Source organism: Ambystoma mexicanum, chromosome 7p, assembly GCF_040938575.1.
Source record: "Ambystoma mexicanum isolate Mex_15411 chromosome 7p, UKY_AmexF1_1, whole genome shotgun sequence".
NCBI lineage: Eukaryota > Metazoa > Chordata > Amphibia > Caudata > Ambystomatidae > Ambystoma > Ambystoma mexicanum.
This window is the reverse complement of record NC_090939.1, coordinates 534,443,491-534,457,410: the sequence shown is the minus strand read 5'-3', so window position 1 is coordinate 534,457,410 and position 13,920 is coordinate 534,443,491. Positions and strand designations below refer to the sequence as shown.

Genomic DNA, 13,920 nt, shown 5'->3' with positions numbered 1-13,920 from the left:
CTGTAAGGTTATGATTTAAGTGTATTCATGCCAGGTAAACCTAAGCACTTTCTCTGAAGCAGTGGTGCAGGATTGTGCTGCACTGCGACAGTAACGAGAACTGGAGGAGCTAGTAGTTTAATGATGATTGTAGAGTCATCTTTGTTCAGATATTGCACAAGTTCCATGTGTGTCTTCTGGCGATATGTCCAAAGTGGCATTGTTTGTTCATACATTGTGGCTGAGCCAAAGTCTTTTGTGGTGATTGCTGAAATAAAATACCAGCTAACCTTCGTCCAATAACTAACTCGAACTTCATACTTAAACTCCTAGACAAGGTCGCAACACAGCAACTCCAACATTTTGTAGAAATCCAGGAAGTCCTGCACCAGCAACAGTCAGGCTTCAGGGCGTCTCATAGTACTGAGACAGCCATGCTGGACCTGCAGACTCGGATGCTGAGTTTGCTCGATAAGAACAAGTTAGGGTTGTTAATGCTCCTTGATCTAAGCGCCGCTTTCGATCTAGTGGACCATCATCTACTCATCAAGGCACTTAGAGAAAATGTGGGGTGCTCTGAAGGAGCCCTGGACTGGCTTTTGTCATTTCTATCTAACCGCCAAGCTAGAGTCCACTGGGGTAACAGTTTTTCTGATCCCTGCGACATCCTTTTTGGAGTTCCCCAAGGTGCTAGTTTATCTCCCATGCTATTTAACATATACATGCTCACTTTGTGTAGCTTATTGGGGGAAGCAGGTGTGTCGTTCACGAATTACGCGGACGACACCCAACTCATATTGGAATTGGGGGGCAGACACCACGCTATGGACAGTGAACTGATCGCCAGGATTTACATGACAATAGACGACTGGATGCAGGCAAACTGGATGTGCCTAAATGACTCAAAAACCGAATTGATGATGTTCGGTTCCAGCCGCCAGCTGGCAAATTTGGGGCCTGAGTACAATTCCTTTCTAATCAAAAATGCCACCATTCAGGTGGCTCCTACAGTGAAAACTCTGGGTATGATGGTCAACTCTGCGGTTGACTCCCATGCCCAGACCAGCTACCTACAAAAGAACACAGCGTATTACCTGAGATTAATGAAAGCTATTAAGCCGTTTCTTAATGAAGGTAATATGGCCACGATAGCGAGAGCCATTATTCTATCACGGCTTGATTATGGTAACGCCCTGTTGCTGGGGGCCTCTTCTAAGGACTTATCTAGCTGCCAAGTGATCCAGAATAATGCGGTCAGGCTTGTCAAGAACTTAAAGAAGAAAGATCACACCACAGCAGATAGACTATCATTACACTGGCTCAGGGTTGAAGAGCGTATCAAGTTTAAGGCCCTCTGCTTGGTGCACAAGTGCTTCTACGGCTCAGCGCCGGTATATTTGAAAAAGAGCCTAGTGCCCTACATACCGAGGAGAAGTCTACGCTCGGAGGGTAAATGTCTGCTGTCAGTCCCCAACTTTAAGTTGAAATCTGGCTTGGGCAGATCTTTCGTGGTGATGGCCCCCAAATTATGGAACAGCCTGCCAGAAGTGCTGAGATCAGAGGCAAACCACCTTACCTTCAGGAAGCACCTGAAGACATTCCTCTTCAGATGAAGAGCCTGGGGAAAGCAATGTTTCGGGGTCCTTAATAGACCGCAGTGTTTGTCACTTTATGTCTGTCTTGTTGTTGCTGTATTGTAAGTGCAAGCGCCCTGATGCCCACGGGCTACCGGCGCTATATAAAATAAAATACATACATACATACATACATATTTTGCTTGAAAGGAAATTGCTATTTAATGGCAAGGTGACTACTTCTCTGAATTTATTTTGTAAGTTATGTATTCACTCATCATTGCATTATTTACCTTGCTTTAACTAACCATTCTTGTATGCTGCTTGCTTCTAGTGAAAAAAGGACACATACACTCCTACAGACCATGCGCCAAGTTAAACCCCATCAGCAAATATGATCGTACGAGGAAAAGCCGAGGCATATGAACAAGATGCCGATATCTCGGGATCTAACCCATTTAATAAAAGTCTAATTATAAGGACCACAGAAAACTGATGCAACAAGCGCTGGTTTGATAAAGGCAAACTACCGAAACACGTGTCATCTCAGAAGCATATTTTGACGTATCATTAAATATTTGCTGATGGAGTTTAACTTGGCGCATGGTCTCTAAGAATATTTGTGATTTTATCTGTTTGAGCGGCCTTTGGCTTTTCACCACTATAATCCACTGAGAAGCGACAAGACTGTGACCAATAGATGATCAGTAATAATAGATAGAGAAGAAGCCTGAGACAATTACAGGAGTCGCCAAGCAGATCGGTAACCAAGATGAGGGACCTTGATTTCCACAAACTTGCTTTTAGTGAAGTTGTGTTTTTTACACAAGACACTGTGCACACAGTCAGCTACTCGTAACAGTGGTTTTCGCTCATCTTAATGAAACCGAAGCTTCTGCAACCAAGCAGCCATAACTTTTTACCTCTGTCAGAGCACATTCCTCTGCAATAGTCACTTTGTGTTGGAGGGCTGGAATATTTCCCTTTAGGGGACAGGTCTGGCCCATGGGCCTTATGTTCGACACCCCTGTTCTATACATGTGACTTCGCACACCTACCTGAAACTCTTTTGGAATGACCTTCTATTTTCCTCCAGCCCATCGTATGCATATTCAGCACATTCTACGTCAATACTGAATACACTTTTCACATTAAATTAGCCACACACTTTATTTATTTATTTATTTATTTATTTATTTATTTATTAGGAATAATGTGCCTATACAGCAATGGTGTTTCAAGGCGCAACAAGACAGATTGGTGGGGCAGATGAAGAATAATACAAACGGTTGTACTGGGCCTTGTGTCATTCGGATCGTGCAAGTGCAGGGACAAGAAGTTCAGGGGAGTGAAGAGGTGGGGGGTAGAGCGGAATGCGCTAATGCTAAGGAGGGAAAGGATGTGCAGGTCGGAGTGGAGAGCATGCAAGTGCTGGGGGTGGAGGAGGATGTGTTGGAAGATGGCCCCTGGGCTAGGTGAGCTCTAAGGGGAGGCCAGGTTGACAAGTGTCACAGTAATTCAAGGAAGTGCAGGGGAATGAAGGTTCATGTGCTCAGTGCGAAGACGGGGTGCAGGCCCAGCCAGGCTAGTGCAGGGGGAAGGATCCCGAAGGGCAATTGAAGATTAGGCTGGCGTCAGGGCAGACTGAAGTGCTGGGTAGACTAGACAAGCAGGGCTTGGTGCCATGTATGAATCAGAAGGAACGAGGCAGCCAGTCAATGTGGCAGAGTGGGAAATTAGCAGGGGTGCAGGAGAGGGAAGAAGGAAGAGAAAAGAGGGTCTTGAGAAGCTTCTGGAACTTAAGGGGATCTTGCTCAAGCCTGAGAGGGGCAAGGAGGCCATTACAGAGGGAGTCTCCAGCAGAAGAGAGAGATCTACCCCCTACTCTAAAAGCATCTGATCTGCAGATAGTTGGAGATAGAAGACTGAAGGGCTCTAGCAGGGAGGTATTTAGGGAGAGAGCGTTGGATGTAGCAGGGTCTCAGGACCCAGAAAGCCTTGTGTTTGATGAAGAGGGCCTTGAACTTGATCCTCGGAGCAACCGGATGCCAGTGGAGAGATTTTAGGGCTGGAGAGATGAGGTCCCCAGTCTTAAAGCCTAGGAAAAGTCTTGCAGTCCTGTTCTGGGTTAGTTGAAGGGGCAAAAGGAGGATTTAGGTAGATTGTGGAAGAGGCTGTAGCAGTAGTACAGACTAGAGAGGACCAGAGCTCCGGAGACATTGAGTTTTTGGGGGAAGGTGAGGAAAGGGAGAGTGCCTCTGAGGAAGTGCAGCTGAAAGTGAGGCTGCTTGGCAAGGTCCATGATCTGAAGAGAGAAGGAGTTGAAGATGACACCAAGTTTTTTTGCCTCACAAGAGGGTGAGGAGAGGGGGCCCCTGGAGGGCAGCCTGAGAGTAGGAGTTAAGGAGAAAGCTGGGGTCTCAATGAGAAGGATCTCAGCCTTACTGGCATTAAGGCAGAGATCGTTAGCAGCACACCATGCCTGGATGGCAGTCAGACAGTCAGGAATGAGAAAGGAAAAAGAGGAGGTGGTCCAGGGACGCTTGAAGGAGAGCTGTGTGTCATCCCCATAGCACTGAAATTGAGGTGAGAAGGCAGAGATCAAATGGGCTAGAGAGTGAAGGTAGATGTTGAAGAGCCACAGCGAGAGGATAGAGCCCTTAGGGACAATGCAGGTGGAGAGTGTGATGGAGGAGAAAAAAGGTCCCAGTTGAACCTGGGATGGTCAGTTCGAGAGGAAAGAGGTCAACCAGTCCAGTGCCAGGTCCGTGATGCCATGGGTATCATGGAGCTGATTTATAAGGCTGGAATGATTGACCGTATCAAAAGCAGAGGAAAGGTCAAGAAGGATGAGAATAGAAGTAGATTTGGAATTGGGATTTGAGAGCAAGTCTTCACCGCTGTTAAGGAGTTCATTTTCTGTGCCTCTGGCTGCTTGCTCTGAAGCCAGACTGGTGGTTGTGGTGACAACCAACAGATTCAGTGTGGTGGATCAGCTGAGAGATGACCAACTTCTCCAAGAGTTTGCCCAGGAAGGGGATAATGTAGACATGGAAGTAGTTAGGCAGGCAGGAGGGGTCAGCAGAAGACTTTTTGAGGAGAGGGTGCAGTGGGAAGAAGCCAGTGGCAAAGGAGTGATTGCACAAATCAGCAAAGGCTGCAACAAGGGAGGCAATGTTCCCTTGATAGTTCTGGAGGAGCAGGGGAGCATCTGTTTCGAATAGACTTTCATAGACAGGACTTGCCTAGAGACCTCCTCCAGTGATATGGGCATGAAAGACAGGAGTAGAAGGGAAGAGGGGGGCCAAGGGAGGCCTGCAAGTGTGTGTGTGTGAGAGAGATGGGTGGGGGGCAGAGGAGAGTGAAGACAAGATGTCCTGAGTTTTAGTTATGATTTGAGAGGCCAGTGCAGTGCAGAAGGTCATGGGATGGCAGAGGAGAAATGGAAACTGCTCTAGGATTGCCAAGTTCCTTGCAGATAATGAACCATTCAATGTTGTTGTTAGTGGCCCCAGAGATGCGTCTGTATTGCCTTTGGAGCAAGTGTCAGGCCATTCTGTCAGAGGATGTGCTTGAAGCCTGCCACTTCCGCTCAGCAGCTCTGCACATGCGTTTCAGAGAGGGTAGGTCAGAATCATACCAGGTGTTTCGCTTGGAAGTCAGCTTCATGCAGATCCTTATGACTTGGACAAGGATGTCCAGAGTGTTGGAAATTGAGTGTTGGAAGGTTAGCAAGGGCTGTGTCAGTGTGACCATAGTGGGAGGGGGAATGAAAGTGGTGGCAAAACAGCAACTGACACTCGCTTCATTGGTCGAATGACAGAGAAGAAGACTGGCAGTGCAGGCAGAGGCTTAGCTGGGGGACACAAGAGTTCCATTGCTTTGTAATCTTGCCTAAGAAGCACCACATTCCTGAGTGCTCTTATGTCAAACGTTGCCATTCATTTATTAAAATCTTGATTGTGGTCACTACTCTGTCACTTCTTTGTCATCAACTTATGGTTGCCTCAGTAAATGACACCCTCCTTTGGTTTTCCCTGTATCAATTAGAACATCTTGTTCGCCTGTTTCTATTAACTTCATAACATGAAACTGCTGAGTAAAACCAACAGTATCTAAGAATCAATCAGTGTTATAGGAAAACTGTTTATATTGGCAAACTCAATCCCTTCCCATTTCCAGTTGACCATGTGTGTCATAGATGTTCTAGAACTTGGTTGCATACCTTGTAGTTTGTGTAATTTGGAAGATATTTAATTACACGAGTATAAATCCATGAGGCACAAACTTGATGTCTATTCATCTGCACTTTATATGCTGACTGTGGATGAACCTTACAATGTGTGTTTTAGAGGGGCAGTTTCAAAGCATATGTGTTTTGCCACTAAAGTGCTGATGAGTATACCTGGCCCCAGCACACATCCACTATTGTTTTACAAGAAAATGTACAAAGCCTTCTTGGAGACCACAGGCATCTGTTCTGGCCTCAAAGGGCCTTTAGTGTAAGTATGCCCTAAAAAAAACTTAAATCTCCCTTAAACGCAATATAATTATAAATGTGGCGATAATTAAAACAACAAAGAAACATACATCTTGGTCATACAGATAAGAACAGGAAAACCTCCATAATTGCTAAACGAAGCACATTAGTGTACAGAACAAAGCTTTCTTTCTTTGAGCAATACATTCAAGGCACTGTATTCTAGTTTAAATGTAATGCACACCTCTGGCCTCCGATGTTATCACATTTCTTTGACAATCAGATTAGAGTGCAGCATATTTATTTATTTATTTGTGTATTTATTTATTAGCATTTATAGAGCGCACAGCAGCCCTTAGGCAGCGTAGTTAGAGTGGTCACGGGTACCGCCTGGAGAGACCATATCTCGGAAGCTAGAAGTGGCCTGCATTGGCTACCAGTCGAATCCAGACTATTATATTGCCTGCTGCTAATCGTTCACAAATGCCGACTGGGTAAGATGCCCTCTTATTATAAAGTTATAAAGTTCATGTGAGATCCATCAGGTCTAATAATAATACTGATCAGTTGGCTTTACCCAAGTGTAACACCATCAAAGCCAGCAACAGAGTGTTTCTGAATGTGGCTCCAAGAGCCTGGAATGGACTTCCCCCAGAACGGAGGAGCTTAAAATCTACTGAACTATTCAAGAAGAAATTGTCTCTATGCTCTGCTCGGTCATTATCTGTTCACTCATTGTGGGTGTTTGTTGTTTCGGTGCCCTTAAGCCTACGGGTGCATGGTTTGCGTGGTACAAAGTATTAGAGTAAATTAAAGTGATGATGTTGGCTTCTTGGACCTTTTCGGACACCGCATTATTATTTACAAACGTGAACCTTACTGATCTCATCCATTTCCAACTATGTGGGTGCAAATGTACAGAGAAGCAAATATACATTACATTATGAACAATGTGCAACCTTGCACGTAGCGATGTGTAACCATCGGCATGGGTCTAGGCACTAGACACAAGGTTACAGTACAAGAGCCTACATACATATACCAGGGAATATGAGGTGAGCCGAGATGTAAAAGTGACCATCGCCCAGCAGGTGGAGGTTTTTCCAAAACCTTCCCTCCAAACTCGAATTATAGCACTGTGGTAAGTGTGCTGGTAATTCTGTCACCCACATTTTTTTGCCACATCACCATACACACTGTCAACTTGCCCTGATATTTTACTCCAAGGCCCCCAAAACCTCCAGCACCCTCCTCTTAGCCACCTCCGCTTCCTGCTGGCCACAGTGAACGACCATTCCTTCTGTATTTTGGCTCTAACTATGTAGATGTCAGTCCTCCACTCATTTCGGCCCATCTCCTATTATCCCTGTTTCCATTGTCTGCTGAAAGCATTGCTCTGCTCTTCTCCCTCCCGCTAATCTTCTCCTTACTCTACTTGTGTCAACACCAATAAACTAGCCTCATGGTATTGGCTGCCCTATCTAAAATGTGCAAACAAAGACAGCGTTGTTTTTCTCCGCATTCCTTTCCGGGGCCAACTAGGCACACGTAGGCAACGTGATACCGGCCAAGCAGCTGTGACCTGCAGGAATCACACATAGTATAGGGCCGCTTGGCAGCTTTGAAATAACAGAATAAATATTAAAACATATCAACATTGTGATCCCTTCCTTTGTTGCATCATGTTTTAGGAAAATGCATTAACAATTGCCCACAGATCTGTTCGTAAAAAAAAAAAAAAACTCAAAAATATCTTCTGCAATTCACGGCTCCTTTTAACCTAATTATCATCATGTCACCTCTCCATTGAGACACGGTCCAATTCCATTAATCTGGTCACATATTTTAATTGCTTTTTTAATAGTGTGATTTGGTAAGGCTGGCCCAAAAAAAAAGTCTATCTCAGGAGGGTTAATGAGCTGAATGTGGGAATGTAGTGCTAGGCGGGTATAAAACAAGCAGCCGATGCTTCATGCATTACCAGCTGCATGGGGTACTACATGGGGGGGAGGGTATTGAATTTGAATGCACAGATATCATTCATGAGGGTTTCATTACCAGAATTTTGTGAGTACAGTGCACTGTATTGGCACTGGGGCAAACGCGTGTTTGTACATATTAGGCGCAGTAAAGCACATTGATTACTTTAATGAATAGATGTAAACTCTAAGGCTGAAGTTTCCAGAGGAGATCCTGCTTAATGTAATCCTCGGAAGTAGTTACTCAAGCATTACATTTCCTGAGATGTGGTTTTAAAAGGAAGTGTGCAGCCCAGGTGTGGATAATCAAGTTCTGTTTATTATTATTTTTTTGTCCCAAATGTTTTATATTTTGAGGGAAATCTTGACCGGCTGCCATCTAGGCCAGTGTGATAATGGTTACCATCTGCCAACACTTTCATCAATACAGCGTGCCATTCTATATTTATAATGGAAACTACGAATCCCAGAATGCAAAATGTGCTCCACTTCAATTCCAGCACTGGCAGATGGTGGATCTGAAGGCATGTGACAAGTCGGAATGTTTAATATCACAACTATGAGTTCCTGAACGCAGAGGACACAATGGAGGATGCCGCGAGCTGTTCACACCTGACATGGAAAAGTTGATGGATGCGGGCCATCATTTCTTGGGTTTGTGGAAAATGGCATGCAGGTGCATGGACTGGCATATTACAGATTAGATGACGTTTCAGAGTGGTGCGTCCCATGTCACGTGTCTGGGTTATAATCCAACATCCATGTGCCTGCTTGACACAATGTCTAGACATATAATTGAACAAATTAGAACTTCGTGTTCCAGAATACACATGTAAGCTCAGCAAATCCAGTCCTGGAACAGAAAGAGGTATCAAGCCAACAATGTTTTTTTGTATGCCAGGTGTTAGTAACATTTAATGGTGATGGGTTCTGCCCACTGGTACCAGTGTCCCAAACCCTCAGCTACTAGTGGTGGGAACAACGGGCGCCTCGTGTCACGCACAATGTGCACAAGCGATGTATCCAACCCCCCTCATTAAGCTTAGATTGCCGCCGTTTGTAGGCTGTTGGAAAGCCACTAGCAGGTATAGTAGCGAGAGAGAACCGCAGTGCAGCAGCACGCCACTTTGCCGGTGGAACGTGTCTCCACACCGTTGCGGGCATGCCGGATTAAGGACAGTGTCAATCAACTATGCTAAAGCGGCACGTGCGACCGACATGGTCCATGGCACGCCGAGGTTTCCCTTTACCTGCAGAGGCAGCAGCCGAGCACAGACGAGCAGAAGCCGCGCGCGCTGCAACATGCCGGTGTAGCAGCGGCATTGAATAATGCATCCCGAGCCACACCGGATACCGGGCAAGGGCACTAAATAATGCAGGGCGCAGGTGCTTGGCTGAGGAGACCGCTGAAACCTGTGGGCACCGCACTGTAGCAGTCTGGGATGAAAGCATGTCTCATTACCACTTCATCAAATGTTGTAAGTATTGATCTATGGCTGTATCGTCGTTCTCCATGTGAAGTCCCTCTTTCCGCGTCCACGCAGTATTCGCGCGCACGCAGAATGCTTTCAAGTTCAAAGAACTGCAGGGCAGCCGGCACTAGGCGCGTGTACGCTGGCACGCTGGCATTACTGAACCGGAAAACTGTTTCTTTTTGATACGCTGCTTTGAAATTGTGATAAGCTTTTTCATGTTGTTTAGAGATACGAACATACATAATTTGCGAGGTTCGCGACGCGCGTTCACCCTACTAACTGGCACGTGCATTACAGAGGAGCTCTAATTGCTGCTTAAAGCGGGGTCTGAATTATCGCATTTCAGATACAGTAACTGCATTAAAAAGCATCGAACAAATGACCCCTACCCCCAGAATTCGTCCACTTCACAGTGCAGCCAATGCCATTCGTAATAGCCCGTAGGAAACATATACGCATATATTAATTACTCTGAATGACTGATAAGTGTTTGTGATGCGGCTGAAGTGGGTCGTACGTCCCTTGATTCTCACCGTCACGGCCGTTTACTGTCGGCTTTCTCACTGGCACAGCTGTTGAAGATGGCCTTAAGCTGTCATGGATAGCTGGCTGGAGCATTCTGTTAGTTCAGGCTGTGCGTATGGAGTATAATGTTCATGCTATATATTGCTTTATATGAGGCTTTTATTGCCTTCTGCTGGAGAGACCACATTTTGATGACATATCATATATGTATATTGTGCATGCATGCATACTAGTGTTGTATCAGTTGTGCACGCTGCCTAGAAGCCGCATGCTATGCCTGACGTTATGCAAGGTCCGGGTTTTTCATTCAACAATAAGATGTCATCTGGGGATTGTAACGTGTGACGCCGAGTGTGGAACTAATAGGCACTGCATGCAAAGTACTGGTGATTGGAAAAGCTTGGGCTGGGTGACAGGGGCACACATGGTGCTTGGCAGTTATGCCCAGAGCAACACTGTGCTCTTTTTACACCTTAACAAAAACCTAGCTGTTGCCAAACTCTCGTATCAATTATTCAATAATATTATGTTTAAAGATCCTACTGAATGTGTCTATTGCTGCTTTTCATCTGTCTCACTCGGCTTCTTTTCGGTAATTGACACTGTGCAGATCTTGCTCCAAGGAGGAGTAAAGCATTTCATTAAGGGCATGTTTAGTTGTGACTCTTTTCTTTCTCCTCTGCCAGCAAAGAAGAAAACACATGTTCTATGTTACTCCACACGGACCTGAGGGGGCATAGAGCAAAGGGTTCAGCAAGGGTTCAGCAGAAATAGTGCGTCCACGAATAAGTGAGTGGCACACAAAGCATGGCATTGGGAAAACAGTGAGGCAGTGCCCTCCCCTACTGCATTCAGCGAGAAGAGGAGGAGGTGTGGGCATCCCTATCTCATTCTGTGAGCGGCCTGCCCGGGCAGGGATAGCACAGGCATGCTTTGCTCAAGTGTCCTTGTCCTGCCCCTGACCAACCTTCCGCTCCATCGCCCTGATATACACAGAGCAGCTGGGGACCCGGGTGAGTCAGTAGAAAGGTGCTAACACTGCACTCCTCTCTTGCGGCCATCTTTTACTAAGTGCGTCTGTGTTGAAGAAGAGTGCAGCAACCACTGCACTCTTTCCAACGTAGCACGTCTTTCCAACCCTGTTCCTATTGCCGAAAGGTGTAGTCAAGAGGGATAAACTAGTTGAGGATTTGATGGCAATGGCAAGTGTACTTGGAAATGTGATGGAAGGACCTGGCTATTGCATGAGCACCAAGGCTTTGAATGGTGATACCTGTCATGGCACAAGTTCCTTAACATTTGATGGCAATACCTGGCAATGATGGGAGTATTTGGACATTTAATGCCAATATCTGCCAATAGTGTGATTACTTGATCATTTCATTTGATGATAATACATGGGCATAGTCTAGGCACATGAGACTTTGATTGAAATGCCAGGTCATGGTTTCTCTACCTTGGTTTTTGATCGTAAATCATGTCAATGGTTTGAATAACTGGGCACACAATGGTGACCCCTGGACAAATGCCAACGCTATTGGCAGGGGCATTTCGAACAGTATGGTGAGTGGGGTCATGTTATGACCACGTAACGGAAATGAGTATGTGATGGGGAGAGGGACTTGAAACACGTAATAGAGATAGTAATGAAGAGGTAATTTCTGAGTTGCTTGTTTTACATAATTATTTTACACACATTTACAATTTAGGCAAAGGGAGCTAAGTGCCTTTGCCTGAAATACACACTTATGTTGGCCAAGTGATAAGTGCCAAGGACGAGTAGGCTCGTCCTTTTTGCATAGACGTGTATAATAGCCTGGCACACAAGGGGTAGTTCACCAGGATGTAAATTCTGCATTTTAGACATGAGACAATATTGATCTGCCTGTATCTCAGTATCTTCCTAATATAAAGGGCATTCGTAGTTAGTAGGAGCTTCCTAGCCTACGTGTAGAGGCCTCACAATCCTTCAAGCATCAAAAAGTCCTCAGATTGATTTTTTTCTACCAACGGTTGGTAGGAGCTTCCAGAAATAGACATCTTTTCGATGCAACGATGCAGATGTCGATGCAGAGATTCAGTGATCAATACTGATAAAGATCATCTGCAACAACATCGAGGTGTACAGTAGGGAGGGTGTGGGTAACAATATATTTATATTTTTAGGACTCTTAGAGAATGCCTATTGCCCTCCCATTTTCTATATATACCAAGGCCACGCTGAATCCTACACCCACATGGAAAACACACCATTTACATTTTGCCCACAGTGCAGCTCCAAATTCCCCCGACAGGAGAAGGTGTGCAATAGTTTGCTCTCTCATGGCCACAACGGGGAAGCTGTGGGTGTACAAATAAGTGAAACCAAAAAACACTCAGCAAAGGCATAAACACTGGGCAGCATACACCGTGCAGACGGAGTCGGCACAGTGCGAGTCAAAAAGGAAAACCACGGAATTCGAATTCAAGTATTCAGAGGCAGGGGTCACAGTCGACCCTCAAAAGCCAAACAAAAAGGCTCTTGTAGGAAAGGCCTTGCAGTAGATCCCAAGTTCATCAGAACGAGTTTTGTAGAAGTCCCCTGGATATCAAGACACTGCAAAGCACAAACACGAACATAAATATGACGGAAGTTGAGAAAGAAGTATTGAGGGGTCAACCTCGTCACCGAAATGGGAGATATATCTACCACAAAGGCGTCAAGTGCTATAGGCCTCAATCGAAAAGAACAACGATACCCCACAAAAGTGCAAACACATGGCGAAGGGAATCCCCATTGAAACCTCGCTTTCAACGATATAGGAGAAGCCAGCTAAAGCGGATGTTACTTAGGGGACGAAAACACTTTCTGCATCCATGCAGCAGAAGGCATTAGTTGACATTTCAGACTCAGAAGATGGCTGGAAGGATGAGGAAGAGGAAAGTCTTTTTATTGAAACCTTTGAAACCGAAAAACAGACAGAGTAGTTTCCAATTTTGATGGCATCAGAGGAAACCCCTCAGCATCAGAACAAGTGGTCCATGCAAAACTTTAAGGATGATCTCCTTCATGGAATGTTATGAGAAAAATAGTAAGAGGCAACATCTCAGGGAGGAAATCCATCAAAGAAGACCACACATCAGGAGCAGCTTATTTTTCAGGGGAACACATACTTTTTCCATGATTACAAAGAAGATGTAGGTGATACAGGCTCACACCTAGACCCCCATGACTATGTGGACGCAGGTGATTATGTCATGGCTTTCTCAAACAAGGATGACCACCATTATCATCCTCCACTACTGAGGATCATTTGCAGTACAACACAGATCTAATTGCCAGAGTGGCTCAGAGCTTTGGGATCCTGAATGAGGACCCACATGAAGACCCAGATTAATTGAGGATGTCTTAGCGGTAAAGAACAAGTATCTCATGGCATTCCTCTACTCAATTAAAAAAGAGAATAAACCCTTAATTACTAAAACCACTCACTGCTAAGGCAGAGAGTCCAATAGTATAAAACAAGTATGCAGTGTGTGCCTCTGATCCCATCCACATCAGGGGACAGTTAATCACAAACTCCCTAGTGGTGGCACCTGCCCGCACATGAGCAAGCTTATCAATGGCATTCACCGAGTACCTTCTAGATAAAGAGAACATGTGCATATACCCCTTAGTCAGGATAGCAGTCGGCAACTTCAGCAGCATATAGCACAAAGTTGCCAATGCTACAGCTCTCATGGCCAGAGACAACAGGTCACAGTATGATGCCACAGTGGGTGTGGGTAATTATATCTCAGAGGAACTATGGGGATCATTCATGAACATTTTAAAGGAAGGACACAGACAGCCAATGCTATTATACAAATAGTCTACAAGCAGCAGAAACTGAAGGCTGACAAATAACTGGTGTGACCGTGATCAAGTG

The 13,920-nt window shown here is 45.3% G+C and overlaps 1 protein-coding gene across 3 annotated transcripts in view; it reads left to right on the top strand.

Moving 5' to 3' along the window:
- Nucleotides 1–13,920, top strand: part of MYO16 (myosin XVI) — a 3,167,675-nt gene that overhangs the window by 175,821 nt on the left and 2,977,934 nt on the right. The window contains exon 1 of one of the 3 annotated variants that reach the window (XM_069636566.1): nt 9,118–9,490. The exons of the other annotated variants lie outside the window; for them this stretch is intronic. Coding sequence (XP_069492667.1) covers nt 9,463–9,490 — 28 coding nt within the window. The 5' untranslated portion in view covers nt 9,118–9,462. Of the gene's footprint in view, nt 1–9,117; nt 9,491–13,920 lie in introns of those variants that run through there. 3 annotated transcript variants of the gene reach the window in all.